The 26,466-nt window shown below is 33.2% G+C and overlaps 1 protein-coding gene across 2 annotated transcripts; it reads left to right on the top strand.

Moving 5' to 3' along the window:
* LOC108343957 (4-coumarate--CoA ligase-like 9) lies at positions 1–26,191 on the top strand. 2 transcript variants are annotated; one of them, XM_052867276.1, is made up of 6 exons: positions 1–1,099; positions 17,660–17,846; positions 20,197–20,339; positions 20,482–20,549; positions 23,424–23,526; positions 26,044–26,191. In XM_052867276.1, the coding sequence occupies exons 1-6, from the start codon at positions 92–94 to the stop codon at positions 26,155–26,157; spliced, it is 1,623 nt and encodes a 540-aa protein (XP_052723236.1). In that variant the 5' UTR covers positions 1–91; the 3' UTR covers positions 26,158–26,191. The 2 variants fall into 2 exon arrangements, with proteins under 2 accessions (XP_052723236.1, XP_017437906.1); XM_017582417.2 differs by lacking the exons at positions 23,424–23,526; positions 26,044–26,191 and adding an exon at positions 22,098–22,317.
* Positions 26,192–26,466: the final 275 nt, after the last annotated feature.

Here is a 26,466-nt window from a genome sequence, read left to right as displayed (position 1 = left end):
ATAAAACAATAAATTAAAGAGTAGATGAAAACCACAATTCTGTTCAGCAAATAATAGCAAGCTACGTTAATAAGAAAAACACTCTCCAAATATGAACAAAAGAACAAGAATAACAGATCCCAAGAGCGGCTTCAACCGCGTTTCCAGAACCTTCCACAGCCTCAAACCACCATTCCCCCTCCCTTCGCCCAATGCTGCCGTCTCCGCCGTATCATACGCCCTCTCCCTCCGCCGTAACTCGCCGTTTCCAGACTCTGTCACTGCCATCGTAGACGCCGCCACCGGCCGTAGTATATCCTACGAAGAACTCATCCACCGTGCCGAAACCCTAGCCGCAAACCTCGCCACAGTTCTCAAACTCTCCAAAGGAGACGTCGCGTTCGTTCTCTCCCCAAACCTTATCCAAGTTCCCATCCTTTACTTCGCGCTCCTCTCCCTCGGCGTCATCGTCTCCCCCGCGAATCCTCTCTCCACGCGCTCCGATCTCACGCACCTCTTCCACCTCAGCAAACCCACAATCGTCTTCACAGCGACTTCAATCGCGGAGCGCGATTTTGGTGTCCGTACGGCCCTCCTCGACTCCCCCGAGTTCGACTCTCTCACTCGGACGAAGATTCACAATCCGAGTCCACTGGCATCCCCTACGCGAGTGACTCAATCTGACGTGGCAGCGATTCTGTACTCCTCGGGGACGACGGGGATGGTAAAGGGCGTGATGCTCACGCACCGTAACTTAACAGCGTTAGCCGGGGGATTCCACGCCGTTGGAGTGAAGAGAAAGGAGCCCGCGGTGTTCTTGTTCACGATGCCGTTTTTCCACGTGTTCGGCTTCGCCTACAGCTTCAAGGCGATGGTTCTGTCGGAGACGGTGGTGATAATGGAGAGATTCAGTTTGAGGAGAATGCTGAGCGCCGTTTCGAGGTTCCGGGTTACAAATCTTGTGGTGGTGCCGTCGCTGTTGGTAGCTTTGACGAAGGATAGTGTCACCCACGAGTACGATTTGAGGACGTTAGAGGGGATTGCATGCGGCTCCGCTCCACTTGGAAAGGAAACCGCCGAGGCTTTCAAAGCCAAGTTCCCCAATGTCGCAGTTCTCCAGGTTTGTCTTCCTCAATAATCATCCTCACACACATCCTTATTCATTTTTTTTACATAATAACTATTCTGTAGGTAATTTCTTATTCTAAATATGTAGTTTAAAAAAAATAGTTAAATTTAAAAATAATCAAATTAAATTTAAAAGTAACCACTTAAATAATAAAATTGATAAATAATTACTTAAAATGATTAATTCCAATTTATATAATAGTATAGATAAAATAGATGAATTGTTTCAAATGATTGGTAAATATGAAAATGGATTGAATCATATATTTGTAAATAGCAAAGCCATTTTGTTGAAGGAACAACATGATTCAATATTATTAACTATATATTAATTTTATCATAATTTTAGATTAACGATTTTATAATTAATAATTATTATCGTATTTTATCTTATAAATGACTTTATCTCACAACAAAATAATACAATTTTGCGACCACAATTATCTATCGCTAAGGTAAATTAATTGCTAATGTTATTTTGAACGAAATTAGCTACTAAAATTATGTAGTGGCAAAAACTCTAGTTGAAAATGATTATTGACTAATTTTTCATTTGATTTTAATTAGCGATCAAAATTTTGATTCCTAGAAATTTGTCCACTTCAAACATAGTTGACCAATTTAGAGGCTGAAAAGTGATACTAATGTTGGTCTAGTAGAAATAAAACATAAAGAGGGGTAAATTGATCTGTGTTAAAAATGGTTTCCTTTTCAACATTTTTTTTAAAATTTCTTCAATTAATTTGAATCAAAGCAAATAATCAAGAAGAGAGAAGAGAAAAAAAATTACACAAATAATTTTTACATTGTATCAAAAGACTCTATGTTTAATTGTTAATCTCTTCAAAAAAAGATTAATTTTTTCACTAAAATAAGTAATAATTTATAATAAAGAAATAAATATTGATATTAGAAATCATCTTTCTTTATAGATAAGAGATGACCGACACCTTCTTTTGACACACAAAAGAATTATTCATTTGACTCTGATCATTAGATAAGCTCCAACAACTTAGACATACTAAATAAGAGTCCTTCCTTCTTTCTAGAATAACTGCAAGGGAGAAAAATTTGATTGCAATCCTTCAAAAGAATGTCGTCCTCTCCATGGAAAACATTTTATGTCATTGTTAATATTATTGTTGCTAATATGATTTGTGTTTCTATTCCAATTTGAAAAGTATTAAGTCTTTAATATGGCTTCTTGTTAACATAATTCGAATATTTCTTGTCAATTCTCATTGGTGATATGATTTTTGCATGCATTTCTTCTCCTTTCAAACTAGAGTCATAAACTCTACTATTTTTTTTCTCAATAATTCTATTATTACTTAAGTAACCTTCATGCACCTAAGCATAGGATATATAAACATGTCATTTATACACTACAATACACTTTTCTATGAATATGGTCTAGAACATTCATTTCTTAAAACAATATCACTGCATACTTATAACAGCCTCATGGAACTCAACTATTCAAATTATCATTCCTCAACAATCTTGTTTAACTCTTAACAATTTACACACTGGTCAGACTTTCTATCTTTCGTCTTTACCAACTACATCATTGTTTCTTAATTTGTCACACTCAATCCTTTTGGAACGAACTGCTCTGATACCATAAATGTAACAACTCAAAATAACTATAAATATATTACAAACAACTTCATTTTATATTTAATGGTCCATAATCATTTTACATAACAACATACTCATAAGTACACTACATATGAAAGTTCTCTAGAAAGAACATATACTGATATGTTCAAGAAGTTCTACATTATTCAAACGTGCTTAATTTAAAACACACATTTTGTTTACATATTCATAATTAATACAATATTCAAATTCGACATTCTTATTATTGTTCCTCACTATCAACTATAGGTTCATCCACTTGATTCTCTACTCACATATAATATATGTATTCGATCGTTGCATTAAACAAAACACAAGCAACAATAAAAACACAAGGCTAAGCTTAATTATAAAAAAATTATCATGCATTTAATATCATATAATTTAGTTTTTAGTTCATATATTTATCATTCAAATCATCATTCAACAATTTTCATAATTAAAGCTAGAAAATATATACATATGATATCGATATTGTCTTACACTTGTCAAAAAGTTTTATTTGCAATAAATCAATAATCAACAACAACATTTTACTTATCTCAACACCACAATCCACATTCCAAAATCATCATTACAAGGTTAATTCTTTTTTGTCCTTTAAGTCATAGTAACATTTCATAATGATCTCATAGATTGCAAACCTCTTTCGACTCTTATCGAATAAACCTCATTATCTAAGTGAATATGAGAGTTTAGTAAAGTCAAGATATTCACGCCGAAACACTCTATATCAATTATACATTACACCATACAATATGGTCATTTTCCCTTAAAAATAACCATATTCATACAATTTATCCAATATATATTAATACAATGATTTCATGTATTCTTGTGTCACACAACACACTTCAATTCCATAGTAACTAATTTATATCATATTTTCAAAAATATTTTTTATTTATTTAGGTCTCATGCTTTCTAGTACCTATATAATAACTTTCACCTTGAGTTATCTCTTTTACCTTATAGGCTTACAACTTTTAAACTATGTTCTTTTGATTTTTCAAACTAAGACTAAATTTTTCTTTTCGAATTAAAATTATTATCACCACAAACATAGACATTGTTGCCTTTTATCCTTGTGTAGAACGATGGTCGAGAATAGGATTAAAAACTCTCGTATCAATTTCGAAGGTTTTCTAGGTTGTAATCAATATACTCTTAATTTATTTTATGGATGGACATGGTTAATTTCTTGTTCAAGTATTTCACTTGTAAAAGTAAGATGAGATGAGATTATGGACATCTCACTAAATAAAGAAATTGAAATAAAAAATATAAATAAATAAGAATGAGGTTAAAAACACCCACCAAATAAAATAAATATAAATCATAAAGACAAATAAATAAATAAAAAATGAGGTAAAGAATACCTAACTAAATAAATTAACAATGCAAATAAGTATAAATAACACAAAAGAAAATACGTTATAAACACCTCAACAAATAAAATAAACATAAATAAGAAAGAGAAACAAAAAATATAAGGTTATCAAATACCTTACCAAATAAAATAAATACTAAATTAAATATAAATAAAAATGATGTTATAAACACCTCATTAAATGAAATAAATTTAAATCATAAATAAATTAAAAAATAGATTAAGAACATCTCATTAAATACAGTAAAAATGTAAATAAGTATAAATAACAAAAAAAAATGAAGTTATAGACACTTCACTAAATAAAATATATAAATAGTAAAGATAGTAAAAACAATTTAAAAACACCTCACTAAATAAAAAAATATAAATAATACAAACAAATAAATAAAAACAATAAAGTTAAGAACACCTCATTGCATAAGTAAAAATTAAAATAAATATAAATAAATAAACGAGGTTATAAACACTCCTTAATAAAATAAATATAAGTAATAAAGACAAGTAAAAAAATAAGACTAAAAATAAGTCACTAAATAAAATAAATATAAAGCATAATGACAAATAAATAAATAAATTGAGGTTAATCAGACCTCACTAAATAAAGTAAAAATACAAATAAAAAAGAAAATAAGGTTTTAAACACCTCACTAAATAAAATAATATAATAAATAAATATATAAAAAAAAACGAGACATCTCAGTTAATAAAATAAATATCAATAATAATAACAAAATAAATAATTAATAAAGTTGAGAATATTTCACTAAATAAAATAAATATAATTGAAAAATATAAAGAAAATAATGATTTAATATATATTTTTGTTATCTAAAAACAACTTCAAGTAAAACTTTACTTCTAAATAGATGGAATAATTTTTTCAAGCTATTTTAAAATCTTGATCAAGAGGTATTTTTTTTAATGAGAAAGAAAATGAAAATAGAGAAAAATGAAGAAGAAAGATACATGATACAACTACTAAATCTTTCTTGTTTCACTTCACCTCTGGACATTATATAAAAAAATTATATTATTACTATACTATTATTTAAATGTTATTATTTTTTCCGATACATTAACAAGCACGTAATAGTAAATTCAATATGAATCATTTAAATATTATAATAGTATTTGTAACATCCCAAAATATAGTAATAACCATAAATTAGAATTAATTACATTGCATAATTAAACAGTGCAGTCTTACACTAACATCATCGATCAAAAGCCGAACGACATTAAGTATGTAGTTGATTACAATAATTGAATAAGATGAGAAGACAGGATCGAACAGTTTACAAAATTATAATACCGAACGACCACTACAAAAAAACACACTAATATTCTAAAAACAGCTGGACGATCTAAGGCTCGGCTTTAACTTCGACGTCCACCAAGTTCTCCTCTTCAATAACGTCTTCTAGCAATGCCTCGCCTTCTGCTCACATCCACACGGATGATCATTGCAATGACAGGACGGACGTACAAGGACGAGACAACACAAGGAAAGAACACAGGGTAAGCTTACGTAATTTAATTCATACATCAACATACAATTTAAATATACCAACAATACAAGAATATCACAACACACATAACCATCCAAAAACTCTCATTAGACAGACTGTCTGGACTATATGAATCTATGTATCTACAGGCGCTCGTGCACCCGGGTGATGTAGTAACTGGGAACACTCAACAGTTGCCACCCGAGGTTAGCCCCATCAGTCCAAAGTACTCCTAAGCACTGGGACCTCCTGCCGTTTCCACACATGACCTACCCTCCTTTACGTGAGGACGAACACTCACGGAACATCAAGATGAACTGCCATCAGTAGCTTTACCACGTTCATACTATACAAACTTCCCATATTCAATGACTAGAGTCGTTCCTCCCTGGAACGCTCGTTCAAAATCCACCATCATTTATTCATCTCATATACTGATCATTATTTATAATATTTCACTTTATTTTCATTTTCATCTTCCAATCCAAGTTCACAAAATAACGAACGTTCAGTCCTCCTTATAATGAGGACGAACGTGAAGAAAAGAACGAGAAACCTTAGTTCAAGAGCAGAATGAATTCGACTACAAATACACATCATTTTTTACGAACGTCATTTACCATTTGAATCAGTTGAATGAACTGACTCTCGGAGGATTAGATCAATACTCAAAGAATAATTTAAGTACAAAGACTCTAGACCGGATCCAATGGATAAAACCACCTCAAGACGATTTCAGAACCATAACGAGAATAACTCTATTTTAGAGACCGACTGCCAGTCTATGACCGAACGCGGTAAGAGGATTTTACTGAATTTGAACGTACGCTATTTCCACACTTATGATATTTTAAAGACGAATCCGAGCGTCCGGTATAAGATCGAGCACTACTTATGACGTACGCTAGGTGTAAGACCGAGCGCTACTTATTACGAACGCTAGGTGTAAGACCGAACGCTACAAATCTTAAAGTACAAGATATATATATATATATATATATATATATATATATATATATATATATATATATATATATTACTTTATTTCGAAGATTAGGGTACGACTATTCTGAGCCGAACGCTCCAAGATAGTATTTCCACATGAGGACGCTCGTTCTCGATCAGAGTTCTTTCCAAATGAAAGAATTCCATTTTTAACCAGTTTACTAGAAAACCGAACGGTAGAGGACCGTTCGATGACGAACGTACATAATCATAGTAAGAAGTTCATATTCAAATTTTGCAACTATTTCCAACTTAAGATTTTCAACATACCAGTTCATACTTTTATACTTCACATCAAATATAAATTTTCATACTTTATAACATCCACATTCATAATTCATACTTCGAATTAATACACCATATTCATTCAATCAAACAGCGGCCGTTCATACAAAACACAACATATGAATTAAATCCAATAAGCTTCCCTTACCTAGATCAGTGGTGAACGTCCTAAGAGTAGGATTTTGGTTCGTCCGCTTACAGCTTTCTATCCTCACGATCACTTAACAATTCCAACTTAATCTAAACACATGAAAATCGAAATACTTAGACTACACCCTAGCATGCAGCCAAAACTTGGTTTTGCAGGAAACCTAAGAACGAACAGCTAAGGAAAGAAATTACCAGCTTCAGATTCTGAAACTGTTCGGTCCAAATTGAAGCTCACGACTCAGGGAACGATCCTACGGTTTCTGAATGTTGATCGGAGAAAAGAGAAGTGAGTTACAGTAGAGAGAAGATGGAAGCTTTCTAGAGAGAAGGAGGAGGAAATGAAAAGTCAGTTTTTCAGGAGGAAGAAGGGTGCATGCAGAGAGTCGGAAGAAGTGTTTCAGAAAAATCATTTTTTTCTTTCCCAGGCAAAACGAACGCGCACTCTCATACAGACACCTGTCTTCCACTACTGATTTTCGAACGTTCCATTCTTGACACCTGGCGTCAGTGTGCAGAGTTTGGGAGTGTGTTTTAAATGGTCTGAGCAGGGTTTTAGTGCATTAATTTTGATTTGACAGGTGGGTTTACTGTGTTCATTTTCCAAGGTCTTATAGTATTTTACATTTCACATATAACATGGTAGTTGAGAGAAGATTTGTTCCTTACCTCAAATGCAAAAATATATTTTTTACAACAGACCTCTAAATATAAATATGAGTCATCAGAGAGTGAAAAATATTATCTTAAAAATATATAATAAACTTTTTGAGCTCCATCCAATGCTTAATAAAAATGAAATCAAATTATTATTCAAATAACTTGAAACATGAAATAGGTGATGCTAGTTCAAATTACAAAAAATATTTCTCTCGTTACAGATCTCCAAATCAAAATCCCAAAACTATCAAAAGTGAAGAACTATGTCTTAAAATCTTTGTATAAAACTTTCATTCCAATCTAAGAATTAATAAAGTGAGAATAAAAGATTTACCAAAACAATACAAAACTAGAGAGTATGTTGAGACTTAACTTCTATATTAAAGTGAGAGAATTAATTCTTTTAACATAAATCTTCAATTGTAAATATCATCAATCATAATAGAAAACTATATTTCAATAATACTCTATAAAAATTATTGTGTCATCCAATGATTGATGAGATTATAATCACAATTTTACTAAGAGAATTTCGAAATAAGAACTATTTAAAAATTATCCTTCCATTCTTATAAAGTCATTTATCATAATTTATCAATTTACTTATAATACTATATTTAAATAACAATTTAAATATAGTCAAATTGAGGGGTGTACATCAACGTTTACGTTTATAATTTTTATTAAAACGGATTTTATAATAGCAAAAAATTAATTAATAGGATACCAGTTTTCTTTTAGGATAGAAATGATGATTAAAAGATTCATATTGCACGCCATTATTCTATACAAACTGAGTTTTCTCTATGATATCGTATAAAGAAAATAATTATAAAAAACTTGAAGCTACGAACTATCAAGTGAGCAAAACGAGGTAACATAACATGCTTACTATTTTTTAATTGAATACCAATAGAAATAATTATTCATTTATTATACTCTAAAAAGATGGTACCAGTGAGTCAAAATTTTGTCAAGAAAAGGATCGTGTTCACATAAGGGATTGGATTCATGTGTTTATTCTATAATTTATATTTTTAGTGCTTTATTGGTTATTTAAATGGAAGATCAATGTTACATTTCTCGTATTGAAATAATTACTATTGTTTAATGTTGCAATATTCTTTGGCTAGAGAAATCCAACAATTCTTTTAATTAAAATAAATCAACCTGGAACACAAGATAAACAACCAATTTCAACCCTATACATTTGTGACTCAGCTGATTGAACGTATTCTATAATTCGGAAACAAAAAAATTCATCTCAATTTATATATTTACCGAATTATTGACGGTTATTTAATTAAAAATATTATCGTTAGCTATTCCAGTTGCTACAAAAATTAATATCACTCATGGTTGATATATTTCTCCATTCAGAGTGAAGACAGACATCAAGTTCATAATATCGAACTTGTAATCTAAGATGCAATTTCTCTTATTCACTGAAAGAATCAGGATAATTAATTATTTTTTTGAATTTTATCAGAATTTGGAAATTAAATTTACAAGTATAAAATAACTGATGATATAAAATGATAAAAAGGATATATTTACATTGTATTTTTATATAATTTTAACAATTATTTTATTAATAAAAGTATGTTTTGAAGTTTTAAATTTTGAGGGATAAAACATAACGACATGAATTGATGTGTCCATATGTGTGTTGTAACATCCCAAAATTCACCCTATCAAATTCAAACTCAACAAAAATTACTATAATAAAACAATTACAGTAACACCCCGTAACCTCACACTTAACCCTATACATATATTTTAATCTCAAAATTTAACTACAAATATAAAACATTGAATCTTTCTAATTTGGTCTTCCATCTCTTTCTTCATTCGCACTGGTTCACGCGACAATCCTTCATCTGCTCCCGTACAACAAAAACGTTATACGATCATCGCAAAAATAAGATTTTTCCGATACATGCACAAATAAGTAAGGGTTAGCTAACATACAAAAATTATAAAACATACATAAATGTTTTGATATAAACATCATATAAAATTTATCTCAGATATCCTCATACCATCATACCACAATTCTTACTATACATTCATCCGGATGATACGTTGATGAGCGGTCACGGAAGGTTATGCACTTGTGATGACTCCGACTTTTTCTTACAAATACCCTTCCAAAATACTTCATACCATTCACAAGGTTAATCCCCTCACTATGTCCAACACCGGCACATAGACCAGGACCTCCTGCTCCTCTCACCACATAATTCATCCTTCTCTACATGAGACTGGATGAATTATTAGAGTATCAGGATAACCTCCAACTACGGGACCCTCAATCATCAACATATACACTAACAACATAACTTTTCAGAATCTCTCCATGAGATTCATACCATACTCGTTTCCCCAACTCACATTATACCATTACAAAACCTCCCCACAATACTCATATCATGAGTAAATGTATGATCTCATATCAATGTCATAGAATACATACATCACAATAATTATCATACCTCATGCATTCACACATATCACATTACATCCTATATTCCAAACCTTTATACACATAGTTTCATCCAACTTAGAATCCAATACTAAAAGTAGAATACATTTGAACGAACATTGTTCATCAAACTCGACTGGACGAAATGCTACTGGACGATCGCTATCTGCCAAACATTATCCACTGAACACTGTTTGATTAGGTCCTATTTGAATGAACGCTATAAATTATTAATCATATAATAATATCGGACGCTTAAGATTTGAACTTAAGACTATCGAATTAATACCGAAGGTTCATTACGGACAAATTTCTATCTGGGAAAGAACATAAATAAAACCGAACTACTTATCATCAATACAGAACGTTTACGATCAAAGTCGGAGAATGCCAAGTCCAACAGTGGGGGACGCTCGTCGAACAGTGGAGGACGTTCGTCCAACAGTGGAGGACGCTCGTTCAACAGTGAAGGACGCTCGTCCAACAGTGGAGGACGCTCGTTCAACAGTGGAGAACGCTCGTTCGCCAGGGTCGCTCGTTCGGCAAGACGCTCGTTCGGCCAGAGGACGCTCGTTCGGCCAGGACGCTCGTTCGGCCAGGACGCTCGTTCGGCAGGACGCTCGTTCGGCAGGACGCTCGTTCGGCCAGGGCGCTCGTTCAGCCAGAGGACGCTCGTTCAGCAAGAGACGCTCGTTCGTCCAGGACGCTCGACAGCCAGGACGCTCGACAGCCAGAGAAGAGGACGCTCGGATATTATGGACGAACGTTAAGAAATTTGCCTATTTGGACGAACGTTCAGCAAATAACCGAACGTTCAAAAATTGGCTAAGCCATTTTGGGACGAACGTCCAATTTGAAACCAAATTGGACGAACGGTTCTGCAGAATTTCTGCAGAATTGGAGATTTCCAGAAACATCGAATTCAAACCTTTCATCCCAGATTTTACCCAGATTTGCATCATACAAAGCATATACAATCAATCAAACAAAGTATCTAGCTCCCCTTACCTGGAAAAATGACGAACGTTCACAGACGCACACAATTACACCTTTCCACTATAATTTCCCCGCTCTTCAACGCTCATCCAAACCAAGCTCTTGAATCAATCTCTGCACTGTGTTCCTCCTTCCATCCTCTCTGCTTGCTCATTCCTTTATGCCCTCCATAAGTGTTGTTGCAGACCGTGACAACATTCAAGCTGGACCATGAAGTGTTGTTCTTCATTACTGTGCAGACCTCTTCCTTCTTCATTCTCCATATTAGAACGTGACTTCTCTGCTGGTGCTGGTCCAAGCTGCTGCCATGGCTTTGCTGGAACGTGGCCTCCGTCTGTTGCTGGACTGTGTTGATGGAGCTGCTGTCGCTACTGGATCAGCTGGCTGGTGGACGTATGTGCTCCTCCTTCTTCACGGTGGCATATCCACTCACATCCCAGCTCTCTTCCGAGCATGCTGTAATGGAGATAGTTGGACTCCTCTTCTTCCGTTTTGGTGGCTCGGTGTGTGCTTCCTTGCCGTCACCGTGCAGCTCTTCAAATGGACTCAACACTTCATCAACCACCACTTCCTATATATTCTCCCCTGGACCCAGCCGTGACGGGCACAATTTACATCAACGTGCTGCTGCTGCTCTCTGCTGCCATGGTCGTGTGCTTCTTCTTCCAACTCAGCTGGACCAGGGCCGTGAGACTTCCAGCTTGTTGCTAGAACGTTTTCCCCTCTAAAGGTGACTCCTGCACCTCTTCTCTTGGCTGTGAACAATCTGCTCCATGCACGTGTGTGTTTCTCGCATCATGTTTTCTCATGGGCCTGCTATTCCATCACTCAACATGGTCACCGTGCAGCTCACTGGAAACGGCATTCCAGCCTGGCGTGACAGCGTTTTTAGCAGGAAATGGATTACATTTTCTCTTAGTTTTCTTCACGGTGCAGCTCCCATTCTCGTGTTCCTTCATCAGCTGGGCAACCATCCATGTGCATCTGGATCCATCATTGAAGAAAGAACGAGCTCTTCGTCCGGACAGTTCCTCCAAGTGTACACTGTGTGCTCTTTAAGGCTCTGTGCTCTTCCATTTTCCAGCAGAGACAGTGCATCTTCTTTCTTCCAATATTCCAAAGTAAATCTGCACTCACGGACGTAACAAAAGCCCAGAATAATACTGATGGCATGTGAATGTGTGTTCCTTTCCTACGTGATCCCATGATCAAACAGTATTCCCCCCGTGAAGCCCTTCCCTACCATTCCAATCATCCAAGGACGCCCCCCACCACACCAATTATTAGCATACCCTTGGTCCATACACCATCTTCACGTGATCAGCTGTCCACATGAGGCCCACCTCCACTACATTTCTTTTATAAAAGAATACGTGGTCCTTACATTCTCCCATACATCAAAAATTTTCGTCCCCGAAAATTAAGCCTACTAGGACAAGTCGAGGTAAGTTTCTGTCATCTCATCCTCTAAGTTCCAAGTAAAGTTGTCTATTATACCATCCCCCGATAACCTTGAATCGTTTGATAGTTCATCCTCAATCCCCACTGTTGTACTTGAACTGACAAATCCCTTCTTGCTTGCACACTTTCAACCTCAAACAGTGACCTTAGGTGATCTTATGCTCACGTGAAGGAGGTAACCAGAAACTTCTTCAGGAAAAAACATCTTAAGAAGTCATTCACAACTACGAGGTTTACATTCCGATTCTCCTGCGTCGCAAGCTCTGAACTTGAGTTGTTTTCATAAGTGATAACACTAAGAAACAACTATCATCTTCCAGGAGGTCTTGCCTCCAAACATTGATCGACAGAGACATACCTTTGTCTTCCTCAATTGAAACCCTTAATCTTAGCCTATGCTCAAACCTTTCTTCTGCGTGAACTACTAATCTTGAAACATCCAACTAAACTTGACTCTGAATCATCCACTTGCTGATAAAACTTGATCATCTCCTTCAAAATTTGTACTTAATCCTAAGATTTTAACAATACTTCATTCTTCTTCAAATACATCATGTTCTGCTTTATCTAACTGCCTCTCGAAATCTTCTCATTGTACTTCCTTTCTTGATACATACTCCCTTTAATCCATTATAGAATTTCCTATTCCTTTCTTATCTTAAACTTTTAGACCATCCACTACTTTCTTATTCAGATTCCAATAATCACTGATGCCTAGATTCAGGTTACCCAACTCTTACAGTGCCACTCCGTTTCTCACCCACACTTCCCTTTCTTCTGGCTGCTGACGTCACTGATATACTAAATCCAACTTATTTCTCAAACTTTGCTACAACCATGCTTATCCGTGGCTTCCTTAATCTAACCTCTGAACTTCTTGCGAACGATATAAGACCTTCTGACTTTGTTTTCTTGAAATTTTCTTCACTCATAACATTACTCCTAAACTCCCATATCCCCACTCGTCCTCCGAAGCTTAACTTTTAATCTCCTATCTCTAATCTTCGAGACAAGGATTTGTCTCAAAGGCTCAAACCAATTCCACCAAAGGTATATAACTCAAGTTGTCCTTGAATATGCATTCCTCTACTATTATCGAGCACATTATACTACCACAAAAGCAATAGCAAGACAGGAATTATTACCGAAAAAAATAACACTAAAATTCTAACTCTTTCTTATCTCTAACCTTCAGAATTAAGAAAGGAAAATCATCTATGGTAAAAGTCATGAGTGTGCACCCTCATTACTCTTATCAAGATATTTTCTATTCTCAAAACTTCTAGTTAGATACGCACCCCACAATATAAACTCGGAGGAAATGGTAAATCATACCATTTACACTCAATTCTTCACAGAGAAAACACGGCAAACCCACACCACAGAGGTCATCCTAAGGATGAACTGCTCTGATACCATTAATGTAACATCCCAAAATTCACCCTATCAAATTCAAACTCAACAAAAATTACTATAATAAAACAATTACAGTAACACCCCGTAACCTCACACTTAACCCTATACATATATTTTAATCTCAAAATTTAACTACAAATATAAAACATTGAATCTTTCTAATTTGGTCTTCCATCTCTTTCTTCATTCGCACTGGTTCACGCGACAATCCTTCATCTGCTCCCATACAACAAAAACGTTATACGATCATCGCAAAAATAAGATTTTTCCGATACATGCACAAATAAGTAAGGGTTAGCTAACATACAAAAATTATAAAACATACATAAATGTTTTGATATAAACATCATATAAAATTTATCTCAGATATCCTCATACCATCATACCACAATTCTTACTATACATTCATCCGGATGATACGTTGATGAGCGGTCACGGAAGGTTATGCACTTGTGATGACTCCGACTTTTTCTTACAAATACCCTTCCAAAATACTTCATACCATTCACAAGGTTAATCCCCTCACTATGTCCAACACCGGCACATAGACCAGGACCTCCTGCTCCTCTCACCACATAATTCATCCTTCTCTACATGAGACTGGATGAATTATTAGAGTATCAGGATAACCTCCAACTACGGGACCCTCAATCATCAACATATACACTAACAACATAACTTTTCAGAATCTCTCCATGAGATTCATACCATACTCGTTTCCCCAACTCACATTATACCATTACAAAACCTCCCCACAATACTCATATCATGAGTAAATGTATGATCTCATATCAATGTCATAGAATACATACATCACAATAATTATCATACCTCATGCATTCACACATATCACATTACATCCTATATTCCAAACCTTTATACACATAGTTTCATCCAACTTAGAATCCAATACTAAAAGTAGAATACATTTGAACGAACATTGTTCATCAAACTCGACTGGACGAAATGCTACTGGACGATCGCTATCTGCCAAACATTATCCACTGAACACTGTTTGATTAGGTCCTATTTGAATGAACGCTATAAATTATTAATCATATAATAATATCGGACGCTTAAGATTTGAACTTAAGACTATCGAATTAATACCGAAGGTTCATTACGGACAAATTTCTATCTGGGAAAGAACATAAATAAAACCGAACTACTTATCATCAATACAGAACGTTTACGATCAAAGTCGGAGAATGCCAAGTCCAACAGTGGGGGACGCTCGTCGAACAGTGGAGGACGTTCGTCCAACAGTGGAGGACGCTCGTTCAACAGTGAAGGACGCTCGTCCAACAGTGGAGGACGCTCGTTCAACAGTGGAGAACGCTCGTTCGCCAGGGTCGCTCGTTCGGCAAGACGCTCGTTCGGCCAGAGGACGCTCGTTCGGCCAGGACGCTCGTTCGGCCAGGACGCTCGTTCGGCAGGACGCTCGTTCGGCAGGACGCTCGTTCGGCCAGGGCGCTCGTTCAGCCAGAGGACGCTCGTTCAGCAAGAGACGCTCGTTCGTCCAGGACGCTCGACAGCCAGGACGCTCGACAGCCAGAGAAGAGGACGCTCGGATATTATGGACGAACGTTAAGAAATTTGCCTATTTGGACGAACGTTCAGCAAATAACCGAACGTTCAAAAATTGGCTAAGCCATTTTGGGACGAACGTCCAATTTGAAACCAAATTGGACGAACGGTTCTGCAGAATTTCTGCAGAATTGGAGATTTCCAGAAACATCGAATTCAACCCTTTCATCCCAGATTTTACCCAGATTTGCATCATACAAAGCATATACAATCAATCAAACAAAGTATCTAGCTCCCCTTACCTGGAAAAATGACGAACGTTCACAGACGCACACAATTACACCTTTCCACTATAATTTCCCCGCTCTTCAACGCTCATCCAAACCAAGCTCTTGAATCAATCTCTGCACTGTGTTCCTCCTTCCATCCTCTCTGCTTGCTCATTCCTTTATGCCCTCCATAAGTGTTGTTGCAGACCGTGACAACATTCAAGCTGGACCATGAAGTGTTGTTCTTCATTACTGTGCAGACCTCTTCCTTCTTCATTCTCCATATTAGAACGTGACTTCTCTGCTGGTGCTGGTCCAAGCTGCTGCCATGGCTTTGCTGGAACGTGGCCTCCGTCTGTTGCTGGACTGTGTTGATGGAGCTGCTGTCGCTACTGGATCAGCTGGCTGGTGGACGTATGTGCTCCTCCTTCTTCACGGTGGCATATCCACTCACATCCCAGCTCTCTTCCGAGCATGCTGTAATGGAGATAGTTGGACTCCTCTTCTTCCGTTTTGGTGGCTCGGTGTGTGCTTCCTTGCCGTCACCGTGCAGCTCTTCAAATGGACTCAACACTTCATCAACCACCACTTCCTATATATTCTCCCCTGGACCCAGCCGTGACGGGCACAATTTACATCAACGTGCTGCTGCTGCTCTCTGCTGCCATGGTCGTGTGCTTCTTCTTCCAACTCAGCTGGACCAGGGCCGTGAGACTTCCAGCTTGTTGCTAGAACATTTTCCCCTCTAAAGGTGACTCCTGCACCTCTTCTCTTGGCTGTGAACAATCTGCTCCATGCACGTGTGTGTTTCTCGCATCATGTTTTCTCATGGGCCTGCTATTCCATCACTCAACATGGTCACCGTGCAGCTCACTGGAAAAGGCATTCCAGCCTGGCGTGACAGCGTTTTTAGCAGGAAATGGATTACATTTTCTCTTAGTTTTCTTCACGGTGCAGCTCCCATTCTCGTGTTCCTTCATCAGCTGGGCAACCATCCATGTGCATCTGGATCCATCATTGAAGAAAGAACGAGCTCTTCGTCCGGACAGTTCCTCCAAGTGTACACCGTGTGCTCTTTAAGGCTCTGTGCTCTTCCATTTTCCAGCAGAGACAGTGCATCTTCTTTCTTCCAATATTCCAAAGTAAATCTGCACTCACGGACGTAACAAAAGCCCAGAATAATACTGATGGCATGTGAATGTGTGTTCCTTTCCTACGTGATCCCATGATCAAACAGTATTCCCCCCGTGAAGCCCTTCCCTACCATTCCAATCATCCAAGGACGCCCCCCACCACACCAATTATTAGCATACCCTTGGTCCATACACCATCTTCACGTGATCAGCTGTCCACATGAGGCCCACCTCCACTACATTTCTTTTATAAAAGAATATGTGGTCCTTACATGTGTTACTAACTTACTAAGTGTGTTTGGTATTTTAAAAGAAAATGATTTTTTTTGTCTTAAACTTTTTACGTTTATTTAAAAGAAATATTTAATTGATGCAACACTTATATGATGTGTAAGAGTGATAATCACAAATTACTCGTTTTTTCAAACATCAAAATACTTTCACATGTTTTTAATTGTTTTCAGTCATTTATAAGAAGATGTCGAATGTGATAAATGTTTGTCTATCCTTTTTTTCATTTTAATTAAAAATATATAATTATGATTGTTCCCCCTCCTTATACTTCTCTAAGTTCTTTAATTATCTCTCATTGATTGACAATAGTTTCTCATATGCAAATAATTTAGGGATATGGTTTAACCGAAGCAGGTGGTGGGGTTGCCAGAACCTTTGTTGAAGATGCTAAGCAAGTAGAAACAACAGGGAAACTGCTATCGAGGGTGGAAGCCAAAATTGTGAATCCAGACACAGGAGAAGCCATGTTTCCAGGTGAACAGGGAGAACTCTGGCTCAAATCACCAACTATTATGAAAGGTAATGAATATTTAATTAAACACTCAACTTTTATCAAAACTAAATAATTCAATACATAAGACGTGTTATTTATATAAAAGAGAAAGTTATATATAATAGCAAATAGAAGGAAACAAAATAACTGATTATATAATATCTAATCATATTTTTATTTTAATATCTTCTAAGTTTGATGATTTCTAGCTTATTAATGAAATCATTGAAGGCTAGTAGAAAAAACTTTTGTAGATGTATCAGTTATTCGATGTTCCATGATGTTAAGATAAATGAGAGTGAAGAGTCATTATTGAACAAATTCATGAATAAAATAATAATTAATTTTTATATGCTTTGGACCTCTTTGGGAGGGGTTATAAGTAAAGTGTATTCACACATTAGTTATTATAGAAGAGTATAATTGTGTCAATTGAAGCTTCAAAATATTTGAATAATTGTTGTAGCCAAACTTACTTGATTGGTTATTGATAATAAGGTACAATATATTTTAATTTTATTGAAGATTTATATACAATACCTTGTTTGACAAATTTTCAAGAAATCAAAGAATCACCAAAAGCTAGTGGTTGATCTCCTGGTGTCTAAGTAGCTTCCCCTGTCTGAGTTAGCATAGTTACAAGATGATATTTGTTGATTAAAAAAAGAGACATTGGCATAGAGTAGATTTTGAAGTAGTGTAACAAGTGTGGATTGTAGTTAAATGTGTGGTTAATGGATTCTTCATATATTGACTTTTTACTTGTAAATTGAAAAGGTAATGTCTGGCTTGGAAAGAGTCAAGTCCATAAGCCTATGAATTAATCTTCTATATACAAAAGGATCTCAATAAGATCACCATCATTGAGACTAAGCTTTAAATTGGGATTCGGTAATGTAAATGGTTTGCTACCTAAGAAGCCAATATCATCAATCAAAGATAGAATATATTTTCTCTAACTCAAGGAAATACACTTGGTAGATCTAACAATTTGTAAACCTAAGTATTTGAGATGACTTCAAGTTCTTTAGTTTGAATAAGGAACTCAGTGTCAATTGTACTTTGTTAGCACAAGAAGAATCAAGGCCTCCTAAGATGATGATACAGGAAACAAAATTAGCAATGAAAAATCAAAACTATAAGTGAAGAGAGTAATCATTTTTAGATTGTGTAAAACCATGTTGTTGTAATGTTGAGGAGAACTCGGAGAACCATTGTCTAGAAACTTGTCTTAGTTCATATTTAGATTTATTTAACTTGCAAACCATTTCTTTTGTACTTGTGTACTTTGGAAAATATCATATTATACTTCCTCAACCAACTTACCGTTTAAGAAAGCATTGTTAATATCTAATTAGTATAGGCTCCAATTTTTTGCAACAACAATTGAAGAGATCCTTACAAGAGTAAGTTTTACGTGTTAGTATTATAAAGTTTAATTTAGTTGCACATCACTTAGTACTGTGAGATGTTGTTATTTATTTAACTATCTAAGCAACCCTCTCTAAAACTCGAAAGATACACAAAAATAAATATACTTCCTAGTATAGTGTGGATATAAGCATACGATACTCAGACATTTGTACACTAAATCATGTTAAATTATTGTGTCGTTTATTTTTCTCTCTTTTCTTTTATTATCTTGTTCCTAACATAACCATCGGTAAAAAGTATGAGAAATCAATCCTAGCTTATTGTGTGTACCCTTTGACTATTAACTGAGCTTTATATCTGTCAACTGAACCATCAACATTATATTTCAATTTAAAAATCTATTTGCATTCTATAGGATGTAAATATTTTTCGAGTAAAGGGACTAAAACCGTATCTTCAAAATCCTTAATCTCTTAAGCCATGTAATCTCTCCATTTATGATAAGAAATTAATTGCTAATAGAATTGAGGTCTTAAATACTATAAATTTGATTGGTAAAAGTTTTATACTCATAAAATGAGATTTTTCTCTATTTATATATTGTAAATTAATTTGACTTTTAGTCGATTTTAGATCTTCTATACATCCTTTTATGTTTATCACATGCATTCATATTAAGAACATTGAGCATAGACTAAAATCTTGATTAGAATAGACTTTGAATGTCTCTTACTGGTAACACATATAAAGATAGGAATAAAAATATGTACTGATAAACTGGACAGAAAATAAAACAAAATAACTTATTATATAATATATTTATTTTAATAACTTTAATGCAAGAATTTGTACCATAGGACCATTCTATTTATTAAAATTTCTGTCATGATTTTATAATGGTTAGTAAATTAAACTCAAACCATGCGTTGAAAAACATGTTTCTTTGCACTCCTCTTCAACTAATATATGATCCTTATCAAAGCATGGACAATGTTGGAGCAGGTTATGTTAACGAGCCAGAAGCAACCTCAGCAACTTTGGTGAATGGATGGTTAAGGACTGGAGACCTTTGTTATTTCGATAATGATGGTTTGTTGTATGTTGTTGATAGGTTAAAGGAGTTGATCAAATACAAGGGCTACCAGGTAACAAACCTGTCGTTACTAAAAATCTGTAACATGTTTTACAAATATTAAGTATAAATTATTTTCTGTTATATGATTTGTTCGTTGTTATTGTTGTTTGATGTGATATATAGCAAGGCATTGAAAATAATGTGCATTGCAGGTTGCTCCAGCGGAGCTAGAAAAATGGCTCCTGTCTCACCCAGACATAAATGATGCTGCAGTTATTCCGTAAGATTCTGTTGGCTATACTCATTTTTATCTAGAGTTTCTTTCAATGATACAAAGTCTCCCTAGGTTGTCCACTTTGAATTTAGTATCGAATACACAACGTCTTTCCATACTAGGTAAGCAAAGTTTCTCCAAGCTATAAAAGAAAGTTATTTAATTACAAGGTTCACACTATCTAGAGTGAATATCAAATATGTGTTCCTGCGAGGGGTTGGAAGGTATACGAGAGAAGAAGAAGGATACCGAACGGTGGAACGGTGGAAGGCGGTAAGGGAGAAGAAGAGCACCGAACAGTGGAAGGCGAGGAGATGTCGAGTCGGACGATGGAAGGCGGTGAAGACTCGATTCGAACGGTGGAAAGAAGTGAAGAATTGGAGCCGATCGATTGAAGAATCCTAACTGTTGTAATAGTGAGGATGAGTGAGAAATAATTATAATAAATAGAGCTATATCATGGGAAATATTCAGTATAAAATAATTATAGTAAATAAAGTTATATTATAGGAAAATATTCAATATAAGATAATTATAGAGAATAGAGCTATATTACTGGGAAATATTCAGTATAAAATAATTATAGTAAATAAGGCTATATATAGGGAAATATTCCATAGAAGATGGGCGGGAAATATTAAAAATAAATAGGGTTAGAGTTTATTGTTTGGGATATGTTTTGATTATTGAGTTTGTTATCAGGCGACTACAATCCTGTGAGGGAGGTTATTCTCCCAACTATCCTTTGTTTACAGAATTATATTACCATTAATAAGAGAAATTCATTCTTTCCAATCTTTTCTAGTCTTCCCTCCACGATGTTCAATCTTCCTTCCATTCTTCCCTCCATCACACCTTTCACTCCTCTCAACAAGATCCGGCAGGTCGGACCAATTGTTAAGTTCTGGAGTAGGAAACCTAATTAATCACAATCATAGTAGGCAGAAAAGATAATCAAAACATACCCCAAACAATAGACTCTAACCCTATTTATTTTGAATATTTCCCACCCATCTTCTACGGAATATTTTCCTAGAATATAGCCTTATTTACTATAATTATCTTATATTGAATATTTCTCTATAATATAGCTCTATTTACTATAATTATCTTATATTGAATATTTCCCCATGATATAGCTCTATTTACTATAATTATTTCCCGCCCATCCTCACTGCTACAACAGCTAGGATTCCTCACCGCCTTCCATCGTCCGGCACGACATCTTCTCGCCTTCCATCGTTCGATGCTCTTCTTCTTCTCCCTGACCGCCTTCCACTGTTTGGCTCGACCTCTCCCCGTCTTCCACCGTTCGGTGTCCTTCTTCTTCTCTCATATACTTTGTTCTTCTCTCGTATACCTTCCAACCCCTAATAGTTCCCCTTGCTCTTAAAGAATAATTTCACATGCATGTAAATAGTTTACAATTATAACTTAGTCGTTTAGAAGATAGACTATTGCTTTTGCACCTTAGGACTTTGAACACTTAATCACATGCATGTATAATATTGATGATGTCTCTCAAGACTTTATTCTCGTTTTTTTCTTATATAGGTGTCCAAAAAGGATTGTTTGAGGATGTATGCTTATATAGTCAAACTTATAAGAGTTTTTCTTAAAATATCATGAGTTTTTGTTGACATCCTTTGACTCGTTGTACTCTGATGTAGTTGAAACACACTTTATATCTTGTGGTACATTAATGAGTTCTTGAACATGTAGACTTTAAGCCTAACTCAATCCTATAAAACCAACTTGTAAGGTAAGGTTTGCATCCACTTATATATTTTAAATTGGTCTTATCTCTAATCGATGTTGGACTTTCAACAGTTTTCCTACTTAACTTTAGAAAGGCATCATACATTCTTATAGCGTTTGTTTTCTTCATTAAAGTCTTTTAACATGATCTCATCTACTCTTGTCTCTTGTATTTTCATCATGACTTTAATAGGGAGAAAAAGAACTTAATATATAAGAGTAAATATAAGAAGCATAAAAAAGAAATCAAGAAGAACTTCAAAGGAAGATTCAGAAAAGAAGACTTTAAAAAATAGAGAAAGAAATAAATACACAAATAAAATTGTAAGTGTTTCAGAGATTATAAAATATGCTAAAAGAATTAAAGAATATTCTATCATCTCTATAAGTACTTCTAAGAAGTATTATTATTAGCCTTTCATTTGCAACTTTTATATCATAGCCTCAATCCATTTTCTTCTTGAAGTGAAGCCATGGTAGTTTGGCAAGCTTTCTCAAAGCTTTTGATGACTTTTAGTTCATACAAATTTGAAGTTGATAGATGATCATCTACTGTCTAAAGAATACATTACCTTATATCTCTAAACAAAAGACTTGTTATTGATTATGATTAAGTATCACTTCGATAGTTTTAATTAAGTATGTTTTATATTAAATAACCACATTAAATATATTAAAATTATCTTGTTTATTGTTAAAACTTGGAGTGACCATTGATATAATTTAATATATTTAAGACTTTTATCCTATACTTAATGTCTCTTCTTGTTTTGACAAGCATTGCACGTTTGGCTAGTTGTTTTGTGTTGGATTTTTCAATGTTTAGGATCTTAAAGTAAAAAGAAAAAGGACAATTCATTAATGTTTCGTGATACAAATATTGACTGGTAATGCGAAAATGGAGTTAAGAGTTATCTTTTGAGAATGTAACTGGTGATGATTCTATTATTGAGATTCTAATTCTTTTAAAGTTTTAAAATAAAGAATAATAATAATATAGAAACCACAATTTTATAAAATATAATAATAACTCGTTGAGTAGAATATTTATTATATATATATATATATATATATATATATATAAAAGAATTAATAAACTTCACATATATTTATCATTAACAGATACCCCGATGAAGAAGCAGGGCAAGTTCCCATGGCGATCGTGGTAAGACAACCCCAAAGTTCCCTCACTGAAGCAGAAATAATCGATTTTGTCGCCAAACAGGTACCATTCCCTTGTGCCTTCAATGAGATTTTAAACTTTGAATTCCTACCAAAACATATATTAAAGTATTATTTATTATTAGTTCAATTTTAGAAATAATCGTTTCAGTATAATAATAATCATTATATTTTCATTTTAATATAATAAGAACAAAAGTTATGATTTTTATATAAAATAAATAAATTTTAATAATGATTAAAATAATTAAATATTTTTTTAATCTTTAGTATAATCATCACTACATATGTATATTAAAAGAAAAATTAATATTAATATAAAATCTTTATTTTTTGTTTTATAAATTTAAAATTTTTAATATTTTTTAATTACTAATTGTTGCAACCTGGTCACGACGGGACAGCGAACCGAAAACAAATAGATTTAAGAAAAGATTTTGGGAGTCGTCACCATAATTTATTTTAGAAAAACTATAGAAAATCATCTAATAAGAGCGAAAACTAGATTTTAGGTTCGGAAATTGATTATAGTAAGGAAGGTATTGATAGCTTATCCAAAAGCAGTACCTAAAAAAATTGTTTTATGAACCTAACAAGGATTGACGTTGTTGATGAACAATTAACGATCACATAGAGAAAGATTTGTGAATTTGTTTGAAAATTATTTTGGATTGTTTGAGATTTTTGAAAAGTGAACCCAACAAGGATTTGATTTAACAAAATTGACATTTTTTTGGTTTTAAATATTTTGTATTTTTTTATTTTAAAAATGGTGCGAAAAAGGAAAGAAACCGGTTACTTATACTCTTTATTTTATAATTTAAAAAAAATACATTATTTGTAGGAAGAGTCTTTCATGCGTGAGAACTTATTCTTCTCTATACTCTCTTTCCCCTTTCAAACTCTATTATTTCTATTTGTCTCCCTCTATTTTTTTTCGTCTCCCTTTTTTTTTATCGTGCATATTTATATATACAAATTCTAATATTATGGTAATTTTGCCTTAATTATGAATTAATTGATAATGAAAAAAATAGGAAAAGAAATAGTCTTGGTTCTAGGAAAAACAAATCAAATGATATTCAAGACATTGATTATAATTATTGTTAAAAATTGTCCATTTTTTAAAATTATATTTTTCTCTTTAAAAAGAAATTGACGCAGCAAATCATATCAATATATTATTTTTAATTATTGCTTATAATTATTGGCATAATATTGATTCAAATTATTATTATATTAAACCTTCTTTTATCTAGAAACCAAAATTTCAAAAATATATTTTCTAGTGATGTTATATTTTTTTTAGGAAATTTATTTTATTTTTTTCATTTTTTCTTTACTTATCTTTAATTATTATTCTCTTATTCTTTATTTTTATTTATTTAGTTACCTGAAGGAAATTGGGTGTTGACACTAATAAATAAATTAGAACTTTTTATTAATTCTGTAAATTTTATTTTATTATATTAAATAAAATATGTCAATATTTATTCGTCTATTTATTTTAAATTTATGAGATATACTTTTAAATTTTTTATATTTAGAGTTCACTTATGATTATGTAACTTTTAATATAAAAGAAAAAAGGATTAGAGGGTAGGGGCGATAACATAATACGACTACTCGTTACTCATTCCATTATCTGCATAATCAAAAGTTATGTGTAGGACATATTTAATGATATTTTCTAAAGAAAGTTGACAAAAAGAATTTTGTGAACTATATACACACTAACATGAAAAATATCTCATAAATTCATAAACTAAATATATAGCTGTAAAATGCAACCATTTTTTTAATTATCCGGACAATTTTTCCAAAATTTAGTTTAAAGAAGTACAGATTTGGTTTCCTTTTCTCTCATTAAAACTTTACAAGATTTCTCATATTTATGAAAGATAAAATCATTGATTTTTTTCAAAATAAAATCTCTTAATTTTAATTTTAAAAATACCTGAAAAGATAAATTCTCTATAAACATAATATATTAATAAAAAGGAAATTTAAGTGTAAATTCATATTCTTGAATAATGAATTAAAGTAACATGATATTGGTCTCTACCCAATTTAAAAATAAATGCATTAAAAACCTTCTTGTTTGTATGTTGAACTTTATATAATGTGGATATTATTATGAGTGCTGGAAGATGTATACCGCTAAAATTTTATAACTTAATATTATTTATTCAGATTTTAATTAATAATTCTTTTAATTTAATTAAAATATTATACTATTTCAACTAAAGTGTTGTGGTTTTAAAAAAAAAAACTAAGATATCTTGTTTCTCTCTATTATAATTAAGTGATCATTAACTTTTAATGTCATCACAAAGTTGATGATGATTATAAAAATTTCTAAAGGTTTTTTTAATAATTAAAAATTGTTTGAATATGTTATAATTGATATATATTGGTTCAGATAAACAATTATATTAATTTAACGAAAAATATTACATTAATTTATTTAAGTTGTGAAACTATATAATAAAAATACGTCTTATGAATGTTTAAGCTAATCGTTTTTGTTATTATTTTTGTGTTTTTTTGTCGGTTGCAGGTTGCACCATACAAGAAAATAAGGCGCGTAGCATTTGTGGACGCAATACCGAAGAATGCCTTGGGAAAGATACTGAGGAGTGACTTGAAAAAACTTGCACCTTCTAGATTATAATGCTTCAATAACAAAAAACAAAATATTTTAACAGATTTGATAAACAAATTTCTTTAAAATTTTGTTTTTTATTTAAATTTTAGTAATTATTTAATTTAATTTAATATTTTAATATAATTTAATATATTTAAATATATTAAATTAAATTTTATGTAGTTATTTTTTATTTTTCTTATTACTATATTTATTTTAATTCTTTTTTTTTTCTAATATAATTATTATTTTAATATAAATAATATTTTAATAATTATTAAAATATAAAAATATATTAAATAATATTAGAATTTTAATTAAATTGAATAATTATGA

This window comes from Vigna angularis, chromosome 8 (assembly GCF_016808095.1).
Source record: "Vigna angularis cultivar LongXiaoDou No.4 chromosome 8, ASM1680809v1, whole genome shotgun sequence".
In the NCBI taxonomy this organism is placed as follows: Eukaryota; Viridiplantae; Streptophyta; class Magnoliopsida; order Fabales; family Fabaceae; genus Vigna; species Vigna angularis.
Note: the sequence above shows the minus strand (reverse complement) of the source record. Positions and strands in the feature narration are given on the sequence as shown.

What these genes read in the sequence shown, in the direction of transcription:
- LOC108343957 (XM_052867276.1), top strand. Translation starts at nt 92, where the DNA reads ATGAACAAAAGAACAAGAATAACAGATCCCAAGAGCGGCTTCAACCGC. An exon ending in CCAATGTCGCAGTTCTCCAG is followed by an intron (nt 1,100 to 17,659) that starts GTTTGTCTTCCT and finishes CAAATAATTTAG; the next exon opens with GGATATGGTTTAACCGAAGC. An exon ending in TCGATTTTGTCGCCAAACAG is followed by an intron (nt 23,527 to 26,043) that starts GTACCATTCCCT and finishes TGTCGGTTGCAG; the next exon opens with GTTGCACCATACAAGAAAAT.